General features: G+C 39.1%; 1 protein-coding gene across 1 annotated transcript in view; it reads right to left on the bottom strand.

Moving 5' to 3' along the window:
- The window catches only part of BMPR2 (bone morphogenetic protein receptor type 2), a 112,201-nt gene that overhangs the window by 7,813 nt on the left and 83,948 nt on the right, over positions 1-20,440 (bottom strand). The window contains exons 4-12 of the mRNA XM_087731873.1: positions 19,987-20,097; positions 19,395-19,486; positions 17,153-17,383; positions 13,005-13,119; positions 10,711-10,871; positions 8,782-8,929; positions 7,685-7,821; positions 3,817-3,989; positions 1,442-2,721 (exon numbers count right to left, since the gene is read on the bottom strand). Coding sequence (XP_087587999.1) covers positions 1,442-2,721; positions 3,817-3,989; positions 7,685-7,821; positions 8,782-8,929; positions 10,711-10,871; positions 13,005-13,119; positions 17,153-17,383; positions 19,395-19,486; positions 19,987-20,097 — 2,448 coding nt within the window. The remainder of the gene's footprint in view (positions 1-1,441; positions 2,722-3,816; positions 3,990-7,684; positions 7,822-8,781; positions 8,930-10,710; positions 10,872-13,004; positions 13,120-17,152; positions 17,384-19,394; positions 19,487-19,986; positions 20,098-20,440) is intronic.

Here is a 20,440-nt window from a genome sequence, read left to right as displayed (position 1 = left end):
TGACATTTGAGGGGCTTTTGCAATCATAGTATCTTATATTACCTGTAATGGGAGGTACAAAAAATGTCGCTACTACAGGACAGCAAAGGCTAAACTTTTAATAGCATAATTAAATCATAGGTCCCCTAATCTTTTTTCACCTGGCAAAGCATTTCACCTGGAGACAAAATAGTCCATTCTCTGTTAAGATCCTAAGTCAGGCTTTGGGATGGTGGGTTGCAAAACGAACTTTAATCATGGTAAAATTTCAGCAGTAGAAATCTGATTGTTAAAAAAACTTTAACTTTACATAACCTTCAAACTCTTTCTTTTAACGTAACCTTCAATTAAAGAAAGTTACTGCAATAATCTTTTTTATTTACCTCACTAATGATTTCAACTCAAGTCAACACGGTAAAACAAAAGTTAAGGTTTCCTACTTAAAAGGAAGGCTTAAACATTTCACTGCTGAATATTCAACTACACTTCTTGAAAGATCTGTTCTGGTTTGTTTCTAAACCTTTTCTTTCCAAACATGCCTGGCACCCCAGATTATTTCACTAGCGTCACAGCATCTGTCTAAACATAGTCAGAGGTTTGCAAGCATCATTCAAAGACTACAGTGCATTCTGGAAATATATTGTCTTAAAAACGCACGCTAGGAAGCCTTTCCAACAGCTCCAAAAGGCCCCAAGACAAACTCAGAGGATGTACCTCATTTAACAACATGATTACATTCTTACGGTAAAAAGGAGAGCCCCATTGTAACCTCTTAAATCTTTGGCCGTAAAACTCTTAAGGCAGTTATTCTGAAGGAGACTATTAAAATCGATTCCTTCTCTAACTACTTTGATTAATTTTTAATATGTACGTGGTAAACTGACAAAGAATTGCTATAATTGTTGGAGCTCAGACAGCAAAGTAGAGAGTGCCTGGCCGTCTGTCTAGGCTGGGCTAATACAGTAAAATCAGTTGCTTTAAAAGTAATGAAGTGTATAAGTAATTATTATAATAAATTATTTTAATCAATGCATTTTAGAGCCAGCTACTCTTAATAGAATGAGGAAAAGTACGGAAAAGAAGGTATAATGTGCCCCTGAAGGAAGAAATAGGAAGCTTTTTCAATATGCTTTGCAGCTGCCAAAGTAGGTGCCAAAGTAGGAATAACGAAAGTTCGAAATTACTCCCTTCCTGGAGTCAGAGTAGATAGGTTGTAAAGGGACAGATTTATTCCATGTATGTGGAAGGAAGACAGTGACCTAACATGTGCTGGAGTTTATGGAGACAGAACCTTATCAAGAAGACTGAAATTGTGTTGAAAGAAATTAAATTTATATGGGATTGAGTAAGTATGCTTTGAGGAGGGAGAGGAGACACAGAAGTATTTTCTATTCAAGCAGATATACATAGTTATTAAGTAAAAAAGTGTCAGGGAAACTGTTCAAGTTCTGCAGGCACTTACACTGCATACTACTGCTATCCAAACTATTTGTGGCTGATAGATCCAGCGAATTAGGCCTCTGTGCTCTTCTAGTCTGGGTCTGCCCAGGATTTCTTGCTACATTCTGGATACTGACTGTAGCTGTGTCTTGCATTGGACACGGATTACTGTTGTTGTTATTGGCATTTGTTCGGCCATTATCTAGTGGTCGCTCTCTCCTGTCTACTAGGCGGTCCAGAACACCTTCATCATGGCCAACCTGCTGCTCCCGCCTCAACAAGGGTTCATGCTCATCAGGGCTTGAATTAATATTCAGCCGACTATCCTCTCCACTGAACTGGTTCTGAAGCATTTCCTGGGCCCTCTGCGCTACCGAACTGGTTGTCTGGCCAGACGGCACTGTCCCGTTGGAATACTGGGTTGTGCCAGCATGAGAGTTTATGCTGTGGCTTCTCCCAGCCACTCCGTTCATGGTAACTGTCACGACATGAGGTTCTGCAGCATTGATAGTGTTCATCTTGGCAACGCCTGTTTCCACTTGCTTCAAGTTTGATTTGTGCTTGCCACCAAATTTTAACCGTGGCTCCTTTGTTGAATTTTTGGTGTTTAGGGGGAGGCTAGTAGGCCTCTTCGGAAGGTTCTGTTGCTTGGGTAGAGGATAGACCTGAGCAGATGGGACATCCGGAATCAAACATGCTTGACCATTGCCAGCCTGTGTGAAGTCCTGTTGTCCTGTCACCTCTACTGCAAGTTTTATCAGCGGATACAGCAAGCTGGAACTAGTGCTGCTGAGTGGATCTGGCCCGCTAAACTGCTTAAGTGAATGTTCCATCAGATTCTCATCAGAGCTTTCTTTCAGGTTCTTATCAACTTCTTTTGGATCCAATTTATTTGTCTCTAAGTCCTCCTCTGTTAGCTGCAGACAAACAGGGGTGGGCCCACCTGGCTGCATGACATTTGTAGTATGTAAGTTTGTTTCATCCGAATAAGGCATTTCGGATATGGTGGTCATGCCAGTGCTAGGAGTGAGGCCAGTTGTATTGGTGGTGGTAGTATTGGTGGACAAACTGGTGACACTTGTCTCAGGACTAGGGATGCGAGCTTGCGCTTGTTGCCGCTCATAGTTAATGGAGTTTCTGTTCTTTTCCCCTGAAGTCAATGGTGTAGTGGACATTGAATGTTCAGAAGAAATGTTTTTCACTATGCTGTCAGTGTGGTGGATTGAATCTTCAATGTAGGAAGAGGAAGAGTAATCTGGATATGGCCTTATCTTTGATACACGCCTATGATGCGACAGATTCCTTTAAGAAAAAATAAGTGATATTAAGATCATATATGTAACAATCACCTCATATTATAAAGCCTGTCATTTAAGAGAGCCGAATGTCTTTCTGTTTCTTTTCATGCATAAACTAAGGACAGACACAGTACAAACTGAGATCTTTCAGTAACTTCCTTGAAAAATCCGGGGTAGCAGAAAATTAGTTTTACTAGGACAGCAATTTTGCCGTGGATGTTATTTATACAACTAAGTCAGATAACAGTGATTTTCTTCTAGTTGTCCAATATGCTGTTTGTCCAGTGCACTGCTAAGGTACTGCTTTAGTTGCAGAGAAGTAATGCTGAAGGAGGTAACAAAAACTCAACGCACAAGATGGAGAAAGCGATGCTGGGAAGAAGTCACAAGGTCCTAAACCATGAAAAATCTATTATTTTAACAATTTAGGTATTCTACGATTTGACATAGTTTTTTTCATTACAATAAACACTGCCACATACAGCAACATTACTCTTCTCTCAAACCCACATCTCTAGTGTATACTATTAAGCAGTAACGTCAGTTCTGCAAATTCTCACTCCCTCTGGATTATATATAAGCAGAGAATGCGCAGCACCTCTCTCACTGGGGTCAGAATAACAATGACTTAAATGACGGCCCTGCGGTTCTTTAACTGAAAAGCTATAGGTTTGAGACTCGGTCATTTCCTGAACTCATATTGCCTGCAAATTCACAATTTTTAGAAGAACATTTTAAACAGAAGCTTTATGCATCATTTAGCAAGAGTCCTTAAAGACAATTCATAGTCACTTCCTATCTTTGCAAGCCTGTTTGGACAGTTTGCCTAAGTTCAGTTTAAAAGGGCCCTCTGTGAGAAGTACAGCTGTTTACATAAAAGGCGCCTGAATTCTGGGGGGACATAGGAGATCTTAAGAACACAAGCAATCAGGATCATGTCATACAATACCCATATGCAGACTAGCTCATGTAACACACACCCACTTCACGGGTGCAGAAACGTTAAGCTAGCAGCGTGCTCTAGCTTCCTTCCTGGCGTGACCTGAGCATTGCATTGGGCATTTGCTGCTGACTAAAACCAAATGTTTTCTCCTCTTACCGCTCATTTTGCATGACAGTTGACATAGGGTTGACTGTTGGACTAACTGATTTATTTCTCTCCCAAATCATCATGAGTTCTGCCATCCTCTCCTCAGCACACTGCGCTGTTAGTCGAGCTTCAGCATCTTGATCCCAACAGTCTTCAATTGTTTCTTTAAGTGACCTCACAGCCTGCCAGGAGACAAACAAACAAAACCACTTTCTCTTAAATTATTTTCCCTTTCTATTGTGCTTCTAATTTACTGCTTTATGACAGCATTCTGTATGCATGAAAGCAGTCACACGCTGGTGAGAAAGAGAAACGGAAGATACACAATTTCATTCAAAGCTAGTTTACCCTAATAGCAGCAATATGCAGGACTAATATTATCATACCTCACACACACCCCAACTATGAAGACAACGATTTAGGAAAAGGTACATTCACCACTGTCCATACAACCTTCAGCCATCCCTCTCTGATGTATGCATGCTCAGCTCGCTCTCCCAGCTGTATGAAAGCTGGGTACTAAGGACTGATGATATTCTGGAAATGCTGTCATTGTTATCCTCACAACTGAGCTAATGGTCCCTGCCTTGCTTCCCTGCACTGTATGCAAATAACACAGCCTTGCTCATTTCGTCATGCTTTTCCTCCTCTGTTCACTACTGTAACATCCAAATGCCTCATAAATATCAGTGAATTTGTCTGCACTATGGGAGGAGATTATTGCTGCCCTTGTTTTACAGATGGAGAAACGGAAACAGACACACTTTCCTGGGATCACACTGTGGGGTGAATGGTACAGTCAGGATTAGAGCTCAAGACCTCCAAAATGCGCTGCCATATGGTCAGAGACGTGGAGAGGAGACAACTGAAATTACGAGCACTGAACAGTTCTGCTTCCACTGCATCCAAAGTACAAAACCCAGGCAGACGTTTATTGGCCCCTGCTGCCAGTCTATGGCCCATGGATAGGGTATGGTTTGCCAGAACATCTCACATCCACAGCCCAGCTTTAACCTCTCCAGCACCAATGACTGTGCGTAGTCCCAGCTGGGCACTAAGGCATTCAGTGGGTCCTGCTGACTGCCGCTGTGCCAGAACTGCCTTGTTCGCTTCTGGCAGTGAAAGCCAGGACTAGCTCTGCATGCTAGCCAAGAGCTCCTCGCCCACAGAGCGGGCTCCTGGCATCGCTTGCATCTGGCAAGTCACTGCTGCTTAGTGATGCAGCTATGGCTGCACAGGTGGGGATGAGCTCCCACACAAGCAAACCTTTAATCTCTCCCTTCCCACAGGAGATCGAAGAGGCGTTAAGCAACTACACCCCTCTTAGCTGAGGGACATGAGTCTAAAAGCACCCTCAGGAATAATGACATGATCACGTACTGATCTGTTTTCTCTCCCAGAATAAAAAGCCTTCATTTGGCTTTTAGGACTTGATTTAGTCACAATTCAGATGTAACTAAGTCAGTAGTCACCCTAATCTGTCTTGCCCCTTTCTAAGACTCTCCCCTACAGGTTTCACCAGCAGTAAATTTAAACGTTGTTTAATTTAACATTGTCTCTCTCCTAGTAGATCCTTTCCTTTTGATGTTTTAACGATCATGAATGCAGCACAGTGATGACTGTATAGATAGTTAGCAAAACTGAAGTTCTAGACCTTCACATTTACCACAGTAATGTGTTTTCTATTAATTTCAGGTTCAAAGAGATCTATACTAAAATGCACTATTTAGAAGTTCTAGCACTCATAAAAAAGATAGAAGGGACAGGAAATCTGCATTATTCTATTAATATCCTTCAGTCCTGACCTTTGAAGTCAAGCTTAGGCCCTGCTTTGGCTTTGGCAAATGAGACAAGAATGCTGCTAACATCTCAACTCAGTTTATAGGCCTTGAATCATTTTATGCACATCATCTGCTCAGATTGTTGATTTATACTGTGAAAACCAATACTGCTAATCAAGGCCTGTATCATAACACGTACGTTCAAGAAGCAGACTGAGACTGCATAGGTAATCATAAATTTAGGATTCCACATCTTTTGAGTGCCTTAATTGTGTGACCTAAAAAAATAAACCATGGCTTTTTATTTGTATTTCTCAAATGAAAAGGGCAAATACATTTCTCTAATAGATGAATTTGCATGAAAGTGTTATAACCCAACCTGTCAGCATAGCTTTAAATACGGGACAAAAGTCTTTTATCCCATGCATTCGATACAGGAGGTTAGGACCTGGGTCCAGGGTGAGGGTATCTGGGGCTTAGCTTTCTACAATATCTCCCCTAGAGTGCTTATTCAGATATTACCCTGGACTGGCATAGGGTGGAGTAGGTTGGTTGATACCCATGAGAGAACTACAGATTGTTTATTTCTTCTTCTTTTCTTTTAAAGCGATGGTGTAGATCCATCCTTAGAGCTGGACTTATCATCATCATCGTTATTATTATTTTGAATTTTTGTAAAAAAATTAGTGACAACACAAAGAATGTGTTAGGCAGTTTAAATATGGAGATCATTACTAGCTCAGTGTCTAATAATGCTGGAGTCTATCAGATTGTTAGAACATAATTAATGTGTAAAACGGTAGTCTGCAAAACAAAACAAACCTTCTTGAACTGTTCTAGTTATAACTGTCTTCAGAAACAGCTGTCAAGCTTGGTTCTTCCAACACCACATTTGTCAGCATGGCTATAGTTAAAACGGTTGCTGCTTGATTTCCTGTACAGTTTGGGTGCAGATTCCCGCCCCGGCTGGCTGGCCAAAACTGTGCAATCAAAGAACCTCTCTATGAAGCTCTCAACTCAGTTACAACATGTTTTACAACAGTGTTAATACTGGAGGCTATGCTCCTCTCTGAAAACGGTTTTATACATATTTACAAGTACCAGCATAGATGAGGCCTTAGGCTCCCCATCATCTGCACAGTAGCTACATACTTATCAACTGGCAAAGTCTCTGAAGATTGAAGGGCGTAATTTCAGTAAGAGAATAACTAGAAGTATCTTCTTAAATAAGAGTCAAATACGTAATTTTCATACTCGCAATCAAGCTATTTTAGCTTAAACAAGTTACCATGTATCAGGTGGAACCCAGTAGCTGCATTTCACTTTGCTTGTAATAAAAGACAAACAACCCCCCTAAGCTAAGGAGATTCGCGTTCCCTCACCTTTACTGCACATGAAAGCAAGCACACAGACTCTTAGCAGAGTTCAGCTGACTTGCTGTAACTTGTTGGCCTGCAGCAGCAAGTAAGGCTCTAAGCCATAGCTATACTAATTCAAAACAACAAACACTGTTACTATGTTTATAGACTTGAAAATAAAAATTGCAGATCAAATGAAGCCATATAAAATTCCTAATGTAGTTATAATGAAATGATTGCTAGAAGCTGTAGCCTCTGCAAATTCTGGGGACTATACAACTTCAGAAAAAGTTTATTACAATATTTATAGATTTTAGTTTTGGAAGAGTATATTTACATTTTTGCCAACTATTTTAGGGTGTTACTAGTTTGTAAGATGTCAAAAGGCAGAAAATGCCTTTATGTTTCTCATCCAACATACAGAGAACATATGGGCATTTCATGCATAATACCCCAGATACTGTCTAACAATTAATATAACAAGTTATCTTCTGTGTATCACACTTCAGCATCCGATAATAATCATAGTATTTTTCCTTAAAAGAAATCTAGCTTTCATGTCAATGGCTTTTTAAAAACTGAATTCAATATTTAAGAAGTCCAGACAGAAGCCGCTCCCAATCCTTAAATACTAACAAAACAAAACAAAAAAAGAACATATTAAAAAATTGCTTTTAAGAAGTGAGTACACCCTATAGCTGGTTAAATGATGGTTTCTTTGAAAATATTCTATCTCACCAGGCTGTTCTCCTTCCATGCTTCTGGGAATTTTGGTCTTTGCTTCTCTCTAGACACCAAGACTTGCATATCTTCAAAAGTGGGATGGTTTCCGACTTCTGTCTGGAAAGCCATCTGGTACTCTGGCACAGATTCCCCTGTTAGCAAAAGAAAGAAAGAAAAAAAATACAGATTAAAAGGCAGAGCAAGGGCTTTCAGGTGATGAAAGGCAGTATCAAAGTTGCTGTCTATTGAGATGTTCTCCACTTTCCCCCAAAGTCTAACTTCACAAAAAAAAAGCTGAATTAACTGCAAATGAATTAAGTGTTGTTCAGCAACCTCTCAAAGGATAGCATCTTCAAACTTTGCTGGTTGACTGGCACATTCAGAATGTCTTACAGCCTGAGGACGACACCTAATTTCTGTGAAATGTTGCTAACTGAATATATTCACGTACTTCATCTGGGAGGAAACCCAGCGAGATTACAAGTCTCTGCACATAAAGTGCAGCTGTTGGTCCATACAGAGAATGCTGCATGTCAGATTAACTCTATATGCTGTATCTTGGGACGAAGATGGTGGTTGTGACACAATCTCACGTGTTAAATTTTAAAAGTCTGCTTCCTCTTGTTTTATGTTACAGGTATGGAGGATTTCTCTGAATTTTCCATGTCACTAGCATAAATAAGAGTATGAGTGACTAAAGGCTACATTAAATCACAGCACTTTCCCATCCATTCTTTCATGAGGAAAGTCTGAAAGACGCTTCAGGCACTTTATCAGTTCTAAGAACTGAAAGTACTGCCTTTGCCATCAGCCCAGCTCTCAATGTTTGTCAACTCTGGACAATAATAATAATGCTCAAATTGCACTTACCATGAGGCCTACAAACTGCTTTAACAGGTAATTTAAAGTCTTTCAGCATGAACCATGCTTCACACTCAAATACACTGTATTTGACAACAATCGTCTTGAACGCTAGATGGCACCGACTTAATGGCAAAAACAACCGAGAAAATAATTTCCCTTCTTCACTTTAAAAAGGTAGGGCTAGGGAGTAGCTTTGGCTGCTGGTACCACTTTCTACTACTTACAGTTTTTCCAGTTCTTTTAGTTACCTGGGAAGAGGTCTGTACATCTCATAAATATCTCCCAGTAGATAAGGCCTAGCGCATACATATCTACTTGTTTCAAAGCAGATTCACAGTCCCTCAAGTTCACTGCTCCTTCAAGCACTTCTGGGGCCATATAGCGGATTGTACCAACCTGGAAAAACAAAATCAAAGCTTCGAATCAGGAAGCAATTTCCAAATTCAATTTATTATGGAGATTTATTTTTTTTTTTAATACCCTACTTTGCTTGATATTTTCTACAGTTAAGGAAAATGCAGTTCTCTTCTAATCAATGTCCTCAGCTTCTAGACTCATATCAGGAGCCTAGTCATAATAAAACCCTTCCCCTACTCTGTCACTTTTTTGCGTGTACCAAAACAAAATAATTTTGTCCCTTACTCAATGTTCTCGTATGCAGTATGGTATAGCAGAAATGTTTCTTCTTCCTGAAATTACTCTGTTAAACACCGAGATATGTATCGTAATGGAAGAGGATGCTGCTGAACAAGGAACTTGTTCTCTTTATTCCTGAACTGTCAGCACAGCTCTCCCCTACATCTTCCATAGTCAATGGTTATTAACAGCCTTGGAAGATATCTATTAATTTCAACTAGGAAATATGTTAGATTAGAGCAATCACTCATCAGTACTTGTAGAACAGTATTTTGTCACAGGACTATTCCATATCCCTGCATTTTAAACAGTGGTTTCCCTGTTTCTTTGTTCAGTAAGGAGAGATCTAAAAAGAGGACCTGTGCACTAAGTATTATTAATGTAGCACTTGCTCTCTAAGGGAAGGTGACTAGCACTGCAAAACACATTCTTTGAATGAAATGTAAAGGTTTTCTGTAAAAGCACAAAGACAACAAATATACTGAACCATTATGGATTTTCACTCTTTGTTTAAAATAGTCTCACCGTATTTCAGCAGCCTATATTCAGGTGTCAGTGTATTTATGCTTATACAAAAAGAAAACAACAAAAAAACCCCACTCTCTGAATCACAGCATCATAAAAAAGAAAGCTTAAGAAATCAGTTTCTTCTTTCTGCCCAGAATCCATTCTAACCCACTCCTAGCAGATGTTTTCCCAATCTGTTCCTTAAATTCCTAAAATGATGCAAATTCGACATAGCCTTCCTCAGCAGTCCATTCCAGACCTTGGCTGCCTTCTATAGATTAGAAAGGTTTCTTCGTAACTAACCTAAGTTTTCCCTCCTACAATGTAATCCAATTACCCCTTGTCCTATCCACACTGATTGCAAAGAGTTTATTCCTTTCTCTTTGTAGCAGCTGTTTACATATTTGAAGACCTGTCTCTGCCTTCACTTCCCTGAACAACGCTAATTCTTTCATCTTTTCCTACAAGGTACTCTTTCAAGCATCCCCTGTTATTTTGTCCCTGTTCTTTCTCAGTTGGTCCATGTTTTTCTACATGCACTTACTCTCCCAGATGCATCCATTTAAAGTCAAGAAAATGCAGATGACACACAAGAGAAATGGTTGTAGGATGTAGAATGCAGTACGTCACCAATTCGGAAAAATTAACACCAAAGCCACCAAAGAATGTTTGGTCTTCAGTTAATACTTGCACTACAAGACTGAAGGGACCTGTACCACATCATCGCAAAACAACATGGCAACCAAACCTACCTTGCATCTTCTCATATCTCACACAGAAAACTTCAGTCTCCAAGGCTGCCAAACTATCACCTTTCAAAATGCTAGGTTTGTTTTTGAGTGTTTTGAGAATAAAACCAGTTTCTTCCTATCAAGGTTTCAGCCACTTCTCACCCATATTGCAGCAATTCCCCCTTAGAGGAATTGTACCACCTTAACATTCACCTTGCAACAACAGAAATAATTATTTCTCAGTGTTACTTCCATACTAATTTGTCTTCCTTTATACACTGGTTTATCTTCATTTCTACTTACCTCACTAATGGCTGCGTTATCTTCCTCACCTGGGCGTACCAGTCTGTTTCCAGTTAACTTCATGGAGAGTCCAAAATCACTAATTACGCATGTTCCATCATTCTTTACCAGCACATTGCGGCTGTTCAAGTCACGATGGGATATTGCAGGTTTGTAATGGTCTGTTTGGACATATGGAAGTGCTTGTTATTATTTGAGCAGTTCTACTGTTTGGCAAAACGAGAGAACCTCATTATGTCTGCTCAGCTATTATAAACAGAAAATCAACTTACCTTTTAGAAAGCTAACATTTTTGCTTCTTTATAATGAGCTCCACAGTATGGTATCTATAGAAAACTGACTAGCATTCAGAGTTTGACTGTATCTATACAATATATTATATTATATATACTGCTATATACAGTTTTAGTGTTTGCCAATAAGCTTCTTTCCAAGGGATATTTCAGCATGATTTTGGCAGGGGAGACACCATGTACTTAAGCACAGACCTGCTGCCACAGCCCTGACAGCCATTCCAAATGCTCTCTCTCATATCCGCACTCCTGTGTCAAATACAGCCCCAACTATTTATGTCATGATTGGGATTGGCACCTATTCAGAAGATATGTAGACAATATTATTCCAGAGAGTCTGAACGTGTTCCTCTTGCAAGGGATCTGATCTTTTCCAAAGAATAATCTCAGTTGTTCCTAGTTCATATGCAATTTATTTTGTTAGTAAAGCAGCCAGCACTATAGAACTGGTTTTACTGTGGAATTTATTCGACTCCATGAGTTCCTTCCTAGCATTCACAGACCAGCCTATGGCTGTCTTTTCTTTATGATGGAAGGTTTACACATTTTCTGGCTGCTAGTGGACACACCTGTCTGCACATTTCGAAATGACAAAGTTAAGATGATAGCTGCAGTTTCAATGGCACATAGGAATACTGATTTAACTATTTTCAGTCTTGCACTTTTAACAGTATCTTCAGTTGTCATTCTTTGCTAGAGTTGATGCTTAACATTTGAGATATACCATGCGGAATTTTAATCCAAACATTAGCACCTTAACATAGAATTAATGATACCATCCTTTTATTTACTGCCAAAAAGCTAACGCTTCAGTGCCAAGCCATATTCTGCAGCCTGATACGTCACACATCTCAGAATATCTGCTTTATAATCATGATACTTCAGCTGCTGAAATGCTGGCTGAAGCACATAAGCAGAGATATAAAGATATAAATCAATATGTTGTCACATCCGGTGCTCTAATAAAACACTAAAGATCCAGCAGTATCGTTTATACACAGTGAAGACTGGGCCCACACCCTTAGACAAAAATCAAGAGATATGATAAATAAAACTACAGGGGAGCCAGAAGATTTAGTTATTTTTCTTTGTCTATACAGTTCACACACAAACTAAAAATTGCTTTGGTGAGTTGTGTCTGAACTGCAAAAACAAACAGAACACCCCAGCTCTGGAGTCCTCAGTACAAGACAGACAGGGACCTGCTGGAGCGGGTCCAGAGGAGGCCACAAAAATGATCAGAGGGATGGAACACCTCTCCTGTGAAGAAAGGCTGAGAGAGTTGGGGTTGTTCAGCCTGGAGAAGAGAAGGCTGTGGGGAGACCTTATTGCGGCCTTTCAATACTTAAAGGGCGCTTATAAGAAAGATGGGGACAGACTTTTTAGTAGGGCCTGTTGCGATAGGACAAGGGGTAATGGTTTTAAACTAAAAGAGGGTACATTCAGACTAGATAAAAGGGAGAAATTTTTTACAATGAGGGTGGTGAAACATGAACAGGTTGCTCAGAGAGGTGGTAGACGCCCCATCCCTGGAAACATTCAAGGTCAGGTTGGACGGGGCTCTGAGCAACCTGATCTAGTTGTAGATGTTCCTGCCCATTGCAGGGGGGATGGACTAGATGACCTTTAAAAGTCCCTTCCAATCCAAACCATTCTATGATTCTATCTGCTCGCTGCTAGACAGACATCCAGTGCTTCAGGTCTTCAGTAATCTGTTGCCATGATACAGCAGCACTGCACAACTCTGCCGCCTCCTCCTCTTGCCTTTCTCTGGGGCTCTGCTGGCTCTTACTCCATGTTTTCATACAAGTGTCACAGACACAGCCCACAACATGGGATTGTTCAGAAGGAAAGAACATATCAGAAGTTCTGAGTAATCTCTAATTGCATTCATCATTTCCCACTCACCGTACTGTCACAGAGGAAAAAGAAAGGCAGTAATCTACTACCCGATAGAAATAAGAGCATCTTGAACATCTTGGCATCCCTTCCTGGCCTTACCTCCTCGAGGTAGCTCCGTGTGGAGGTACGCCAAGCCCCTAGTTATAGAGTGTGCCAAACGACAGGAGCTCACCCAGTCACTTGTGTGAAGACTCAAATATTTGCACAAAGAACCCTAAAAAAAAAAATAGATAAATACTGGATTAAAACCATTGTCCAGTTGAATAACTCAAAATCTTTAGGAGAGTCAGTTTTACCCATTGCTCCTGACAGGTGTAATCCTGCAACTGCTTCTGTGTTTACCCGCATGTTCTAAAACACAAGATTAAAGCAAAGTTTCATTCATTTCTAGTGCTGCCATTTGGTTTACTAAAGAAGCGGAACAGAAAATCTATCACAAAATAACAGGGATTGCCTTTAGGAATAATGATATTAAATTATAAAACAAAAGCAAAGCATGCACTTGATTAATTCTTCTAAAAAGCCTTATTGAACAACAGAAGAAAGGTAACTGCAGATTTAATAGCCTGGGTTACTAAATAGTGTCCTTAAACCATTAGCACTTACAGAAGAACACTCAACATCTCTCACTGGCATCTCCCCTGCTATAAGCTACTTATGTATCAAAACAAACAAACAAACAAAACCCAAAGGCAATTCAGAATAGGGGTGAGTCCATACGCACTGGAGAAGCGGGAAAAAAGAATGTCACGTTCCCTTTTTCTTGAAAGAGAAGTTAAACGTGAAAAATGGGGGATTTTTTAGTAATTGGTGGTGGAATCTCCAAGAAAACCAGAAGGAAGGGTGTCAGTTATGATACTGAGGTACTCTAGAAACTGAGACTGCTACATGCAAAAAGAACCAGATCCTGCAAACTATGACACCTTTGAGCAGTTTTTGTGCACATAGTCCCCAATGACAATATACTCAGTTTAAACAAACTAAATCCCCATACATGAAGAACAAGTCGTCCAGCTGTCTCTGCATACATATTATAATACAATGTTTATTTATGACTACAGACTACCGTGGTTTTGCCTATTTAAATCTGTAATCTTAAAGATGCACCAATGTGTAACATCTTATCATAGCTGCAACTAAAAACACTTTATTGCAAAATTAGTTATGTAGTATTTGGTTCAAAAAAATCAGGTATGTGCCATTTGAGTCCATTTGCAATCGACATTCAGGTGTGTAACACACACACAGGAGGCACACAGACACCTGAATTTAAAATGACCGAAGCATTAGACTTTCTTTTAATCCAATGCTAAAACTAAAACCAAGTTCTTGACACTCCTTAACAGAATTACAAAAGTCTTACAGCTTTTCAGACTTAGCCTGTGCAGAACAAGGAACCCATAAATAGATAACTTCCTCGGTGGAAACACAGACCAAATGTCACTCATACAGGTTTACACAAGCATTTTTACTCATGGTTTAAAATGCTGTTATATGAACTTCAAACAGATTTTGGTAAGGAAAAAAAAAAAGCTGAGAATCCACCTAGAAATGAGTTAAAGAATTTTACTTTTTTTTCTTATTGTTTAAAGCTTTTCAAGAAATACAAATGCTCTTATTATCCTCCAAATGCCAGCAACTCGGGTGCAGTAATGGATTTTCTTGGCTTAGTGGGTTGAGATTCCAGCCCATTCTAACGGAGGCCACAGGACTGTTGTCACGGTGTGACTAGGAAACACTCACTGTATAAAGATCTCAAACCGACTTCAAGATCTTTCTGCTGCAGAGCTTGCTAGCTACCAGATATTTGTTAAGCTAGCCGAGGGCTGTGATTTTACGCTTTTAGTGAAGTTCAATATAAATGACAACCAGGGAAAGTTTTAGTAAAGATTTAGAGAGAGATGTATTTGTAATTAAGATTATTCTTGTCAGAGTCATGAGTTACATGTTAAATTGGGGACATTTGTTCCAATTATCACTTTTGATAAAATGGATGTTTTTGTTTTAACAATCATAAGATTCTACTGTGTATTTTACAACAGTTTTTCTATTGTTTTAAAGAGACATGAATGTCTGACTGCCAGGGTATGATTCTGTGGCTATTACGTATTTCCCACTATGTCATGCCTTGCAACTTACTGCCTATTCACTCGCCACACCTCAGAGTACCATCAGAACAGCATGTTGATTGATAAATACATGTATCTTTCCTTTTATTACTTGCTCACCTACTTTCTTTGGTCAGAAGGCATGTTTGGATAACAACACAATTTCAGTCAAACCCACCTGCCTTGCTTTCACCAAGGCAACACCAAGAACAAGTTTCTGTGTGACAGTGTTTTGGGTTGTGTGCTCCTATTACCAAGAAGGAAAGTATTTCAAGGGAGAATGATGTTTTGGCTGGGGAGTATTTCACCTGCACATCTTGTATGGGTTACTCCTTATTGAAATAAGACTTATGGCTCCAGTTTGAACGGTGCAATTCCCTTTCAGTAGGGCTCCCACAGCAAGGTTCCTTCTCTGCTGTTAGCTCCATGTACAGCAGAACATCTGCTCACTGAATTAAGGATCACACTGTGCATTAATTACACCTGCTGTGCACTTTTCCCAGTGACTTCCAAACCACCAGTGGATTGATTTTAGACTAATCTTGCTGTTCTTAATGCCATATTGAGAAAGAATCTGGTAATATGATGTCATAAGCCTCATCTGTGCATTTAATCAGATCGTTAACAGATCCTGTTTCTATAAGCAACAAGACACAATTTTCAATCAAATTATATTTCAGCTGAAAAATCCTTTCATTCAAGAAAACAGCAAAACCAGATCACCTGTTAAGACAGTTATGCTATGCCCTCCCAGGAGCAGAATACTCGCTTGATTTCACTTAACTCAATTAGCTGAAAATAAGTGTACTCTGCCAGAGCAGGCTACAGCTGACGTGCTTCGCCACTGTCCATCTGGTACGGGCACGACTGAGCTTTTTCTATGGTCATTTCTAGTCTCTGCAATCTCTTCTTAGATGCCCGTCTCTTATAAGCTGACATGATCATGTGTGTTCTCACTTAAAAGTTCCAGTTAAGATGCTCTTTATATATTTGTGAAGTGCTATGTTGCCTTAAATTTGCATATATATTTAGATATTTATACAGATGTACGCATTTAACTTTCAACACAAGCATATACGTAAAGTCTAAAACACCCTAGAAAGGCCGTCATGGCTGCTATTTATTACCATTCCGTTTCTTTTTGCTACTTGAATAAGCAGCTTTTGTCCTACTGTCCCCATAACAAATCAGGCTTCAGCCATCACCTTTGCACACTGGAGGAAACACAATACGAGTTTGCTTACTTGAGACCAGAAAGTTCATTAAAAAAATTATTTAACTGAACAATTAAAGTTCTTTCCCATAGACAAGCAAAAAAACCCCTAAGATAAATTGTGAAATGTAATTTTTTGCATTGTCATATACATAACCCCCATATACATTACATTTTACGATTTTTCATTAAAGCAATTCACATTTATGCTTTGTATTTTTAAAACACCTGTTTCTATGCCTGTGTACACACGCACACACAGCGTTAGGAACTCAAATCAATGAATTTGAGGGATGTAAGCGCATTCAGTTAGCTAAGGAGATTTGAAGATATGGGTCTGGAAAGTAAGGCTGCCTTCTTAAGACTTGTCCTACATCAATATATGGTACAGCAAAATAAATACGCTATGCCACAGAAAGCTTTAAAGAAGATAACAGGATAAAAAGCCAACATGATTTACAGTAACACAAACTAGTTTGACACTGGTATTGGATCTATTATGTTTCATTGCAAAAAACCCCATCATTTACAGCTACTGAGTGAGGTCATAACTACCATAACAGAGATACAATGTCTTAATACTAAGAAGTTTTAAATTTATTAAATTATTTTTAAGTGAAAAGAACTCTTCAAATTCTGTTCTTGAATATTGCACAGCTGACTAAAAAAACCTGCACCATAACCAAGAGCAAATACTACAGCTAAGAATCTGTAAGACTACAATTTGGTAGCACTAACTGGGAACTCTTAATGAGTATTACAGTAAATCACACTAAGGTTCATTAAAATTGTAATTTATATGGATTATTTTTACATTACTGTGCAAGAAGCAATGAAAAACACTGGCAAATACTAAAGTACATCCTTTATATGTGGCTATTCTTAGGAATCTACACCAATCCCATTGATTTCTTTGAAGCACTTACATTGGGGTAATATTCCATCACCAATAAATATTCCATACGGCCATCTGCAGTGAATCTCTCATCCCCCACGATGAAGCGGGCGATGTTGTCATGTTCCATCAGTGGAATCCTGTATATGTTCCTCTCATTGACAAAGTTCTGACGATTAGCAAAAGAAAATACTTTCACGGCAACTGGACGTTCATCTAGGGAGCCTTTATACACTGCTCCATATCGTCCCCGGCCAATCAACTGCAAAAAACCATAAGTAATTAGTTCATTAAATAATAAATGAAGATAAAATCCAAGTTTTCACTGTACACCAACTTTTTTACTGACTTACACTATAAAAAATAGTGAATATTTTGTATTGAAAACTGGTATTAGAATGCTGTCATAAAAGCTATTTTGGAGCTGGAAACCTCAGCATAGGCCAACTTCGATCTTACTAAATTGATCTATGGTCTGAATACCCAGTAAATAAATCACAAATAATCTATTCAGCAGTTTTATATACAGAATCAATAAAATCCATGTGTTTTGTGCTGCTAATTCTCTTATTAAACTTTTGCCTACTAAACATTTATAGCTTTTATGTGATCAATTTTAATTAACTCCAGAGACCACAGACATTAAGCTAAACATTTTACAGTTAGGATAGCTTTATAAGCTGTACTTTTTAGGTCAGTAATAACAATATATGCATTTGTAGTGCAAAATAGATACCAAAAGAGGTAAAGAGGTTTTAACAGAAAGGAATAATTAATTCCTTACTACCTGTGAATCTTTGTTCTAGCCCCCACTATGTTAGACAGTCTTCACAGAACAGCCTTCCCCATCTCCATGGCAACCGAAGAAAGATGCGATCTCTGCTCTAAATCAAAACGTAGGACCACCTTCAGGAAGAGTCCTAGTTTCTAAAGCTCAAACAATTCTAACTACATAGTAATGTAAGCATCTATTTAATTCAAATAATTTTCAGGAAGACCTGGACATGAAACTGTAAGGATTTCATGGACCTGTATCTTTTTACTTTTTAAATACTTACAAATGGAGAAGAAATGGAAAGCAGAAGGGATTACAAAAGTAATGCTTCTAAAGATGATAAAATTATCTAACAGGAAAGTTTTCAACAATAAAGTATCCTTTAACAGACTTCCCGTTTCTCAGTCCTTCCATGTCAGTGGATTGCAAAGCAGCAGCGAGACACTTCGAGGTACAAACCCAGAATGTATTCTACCCACAGAGACATGAAAAGGCAAGCGCAGGTTAAAACAATTTGTTCTGCAATGCCCTATAACTGGGAGTGAGGAGCCAGCTCCTTAGGATTTAAGAAAGAGGACAGAAGACCCTGTAGCAGATCTCTCCACCAACAAAGTCGCTGCTTTTTCCAAGACTGCATTATCAATATGAGTAATTTCATCTGGGGCTTTACACACTTCTGCAATACACATCCTTATACACTTGTAAACTCTGCCTCAAGTGCTTTTTTGTGGGCAGAAAGCACCCGAGCTTCTTTGCTGATTAGTCTGCTATCACCATTAGCCCAGACCACACTGCATATCTGCAGTCTGCATCTCTAGGTGTGATTTCTAATGGGCAAAAAGAAGAAATGTAGCACTCTGAATCTCTCTCAGTCATTCTACTGATTTATTTCTGGCTAAAAGCTTTTAAAAATTCCATAAGTTCCATCAAGCATACCAACTGAAAGCATAACATTTTGCAGTTTTCTGATGATACATCTAATACCAAGCTGAGTAGAAAGTTCTGGTTGGCCTCTAGTTGCCATGGAGATAGAGAGTACCCCACTGTGAAGAATGACTACACATAAATGCACCACTACTGAAATATACTGCCCTATCTGCAGTAAATTCTATATTTCAATAACATTACTAAAGCATTTCAAACGACTACAGTAGGATACTGTACTTGAAGTGACCAATGTCAAGCAAAAAGATGGATCTTTTGATGCAATGCTGAAATACAGCACATTCCAATTTCCCCCATTACCTCCCAGTGTTTAGTATTTTCTTCTCAAGGCAGAACATGTTCTAGCTAATACCAACAATATTACTAACAAAACCAGGGCACAATGTAACTGCGGTAACCTTTTTTTTTCTTTTTTTTCTTTTCATTTCTCCTTTTAACTGTGATTTGGAAGAAAACATTACAGGAGCACTGATACATTTATTTCTGTAACGATATGACCACAAGTGTTACATTGAATAAAAATGAAGATTAAGAAACCGAGTTGAACATTTACCTCCAACAACTTTAGATTATCCAGATCCAATGAGGGCTCTGATGCTGCTGCCTCCATCATGTTCATACTGTGCAAACCTTGTTTACGGTCTCCTGTGGAAGGGGGTGGGGAGGGAATCAGACAGTTTCCTTTTTTTGCCATGCTACAAGTGAAAACAATACAACTTACCCGGGACTTGGCAGAAATACATATTGTAGGCAAGGACGTAACAAATAAAAAGGAATCCTGTAAAATCTCGGAGTCAGTAAAATCAGCAGTGAAGGTGCTGATAGCTACAAACTTAAGGCTATCTGCTACACAACTATTTTGATAATTGAATGTCACTGGCAATAACTGTAAAGCACGTTCACAACCTCACTTAAGCTGTGCTGAGCAGAGGATTTGTTGAAGAAAAATGGGTCCCAAAACACCAGCTTGGAGAAATCATAACTCCCTCTGGACTATTATGAAAGGGATGCCACCATAAAGTGTCAGAGGGGAGAAAGGGGAGCATTATGTACAAACATATAATAGGGACTGGGGAGAACAAGATGACATAACTTTGAGAAAGCCAAAAGAACAATAAAAAAAAAAAAGGATCATCTAGCCCAACCTGCAAGCATCCTGTATCCAAAGAACAGAGCAGCAATCAAAACAGCCAGTACAGACACAGATGCGAGGGCAATAACTATAGTCTCATCTCGATGAAAAGAATGAGAAGAATCTGAAAGAAAACAAGATGAAGACTCTTTAGTTGTAAAGTTGAAAGAATCAGCACTATAAAACATGTAATTGTTATTAAAACAATGAGGAAAAAAAATTGTATTCTGGATTGTAAGACACTGCACTAAACTCTTCTTCCTCTTAAAATCTAGGGATGGCAAAAGAGCTGATCAGCTCAATCACAGCTGAGCGCACATCCATCGGCAGCTTTTCCCAGTCTTCTCTTCCCACTGTAGAGCCACCAACAGCAGAAAGTGCATCTTCTTTCTAGCTGGCAAAGTTCAGCCCAGCCATACAAGGCCAAGTTGATGCAGTCCTGCTCTGTTGTCTGTGCTTTAATCCAG

This window comes from Nipponia nippon, unplaced genomic scaffold (genome assembly GCF_047370975.1).
Source record: "Nipponia nippon isolate SJK-2023a ecotype South Korea unplaced genomic scaffold, ASM4737097v1 scaffold_5, whole genome shotgun sequence".
In the NCBI taxonomy this organism is placed as follows: domain Eukaryota; kingdom Metazoa; phylum Chordata; class Aves; order Pelecaniformes; family Threskiornithidae; genus Nipponia; species Nipponia nippon.
The sequence above is the reverse complement of the archived record's forward strand: the minus strand, read 5'-3'. Positions and strand labels throughout refer to the sequence as shown.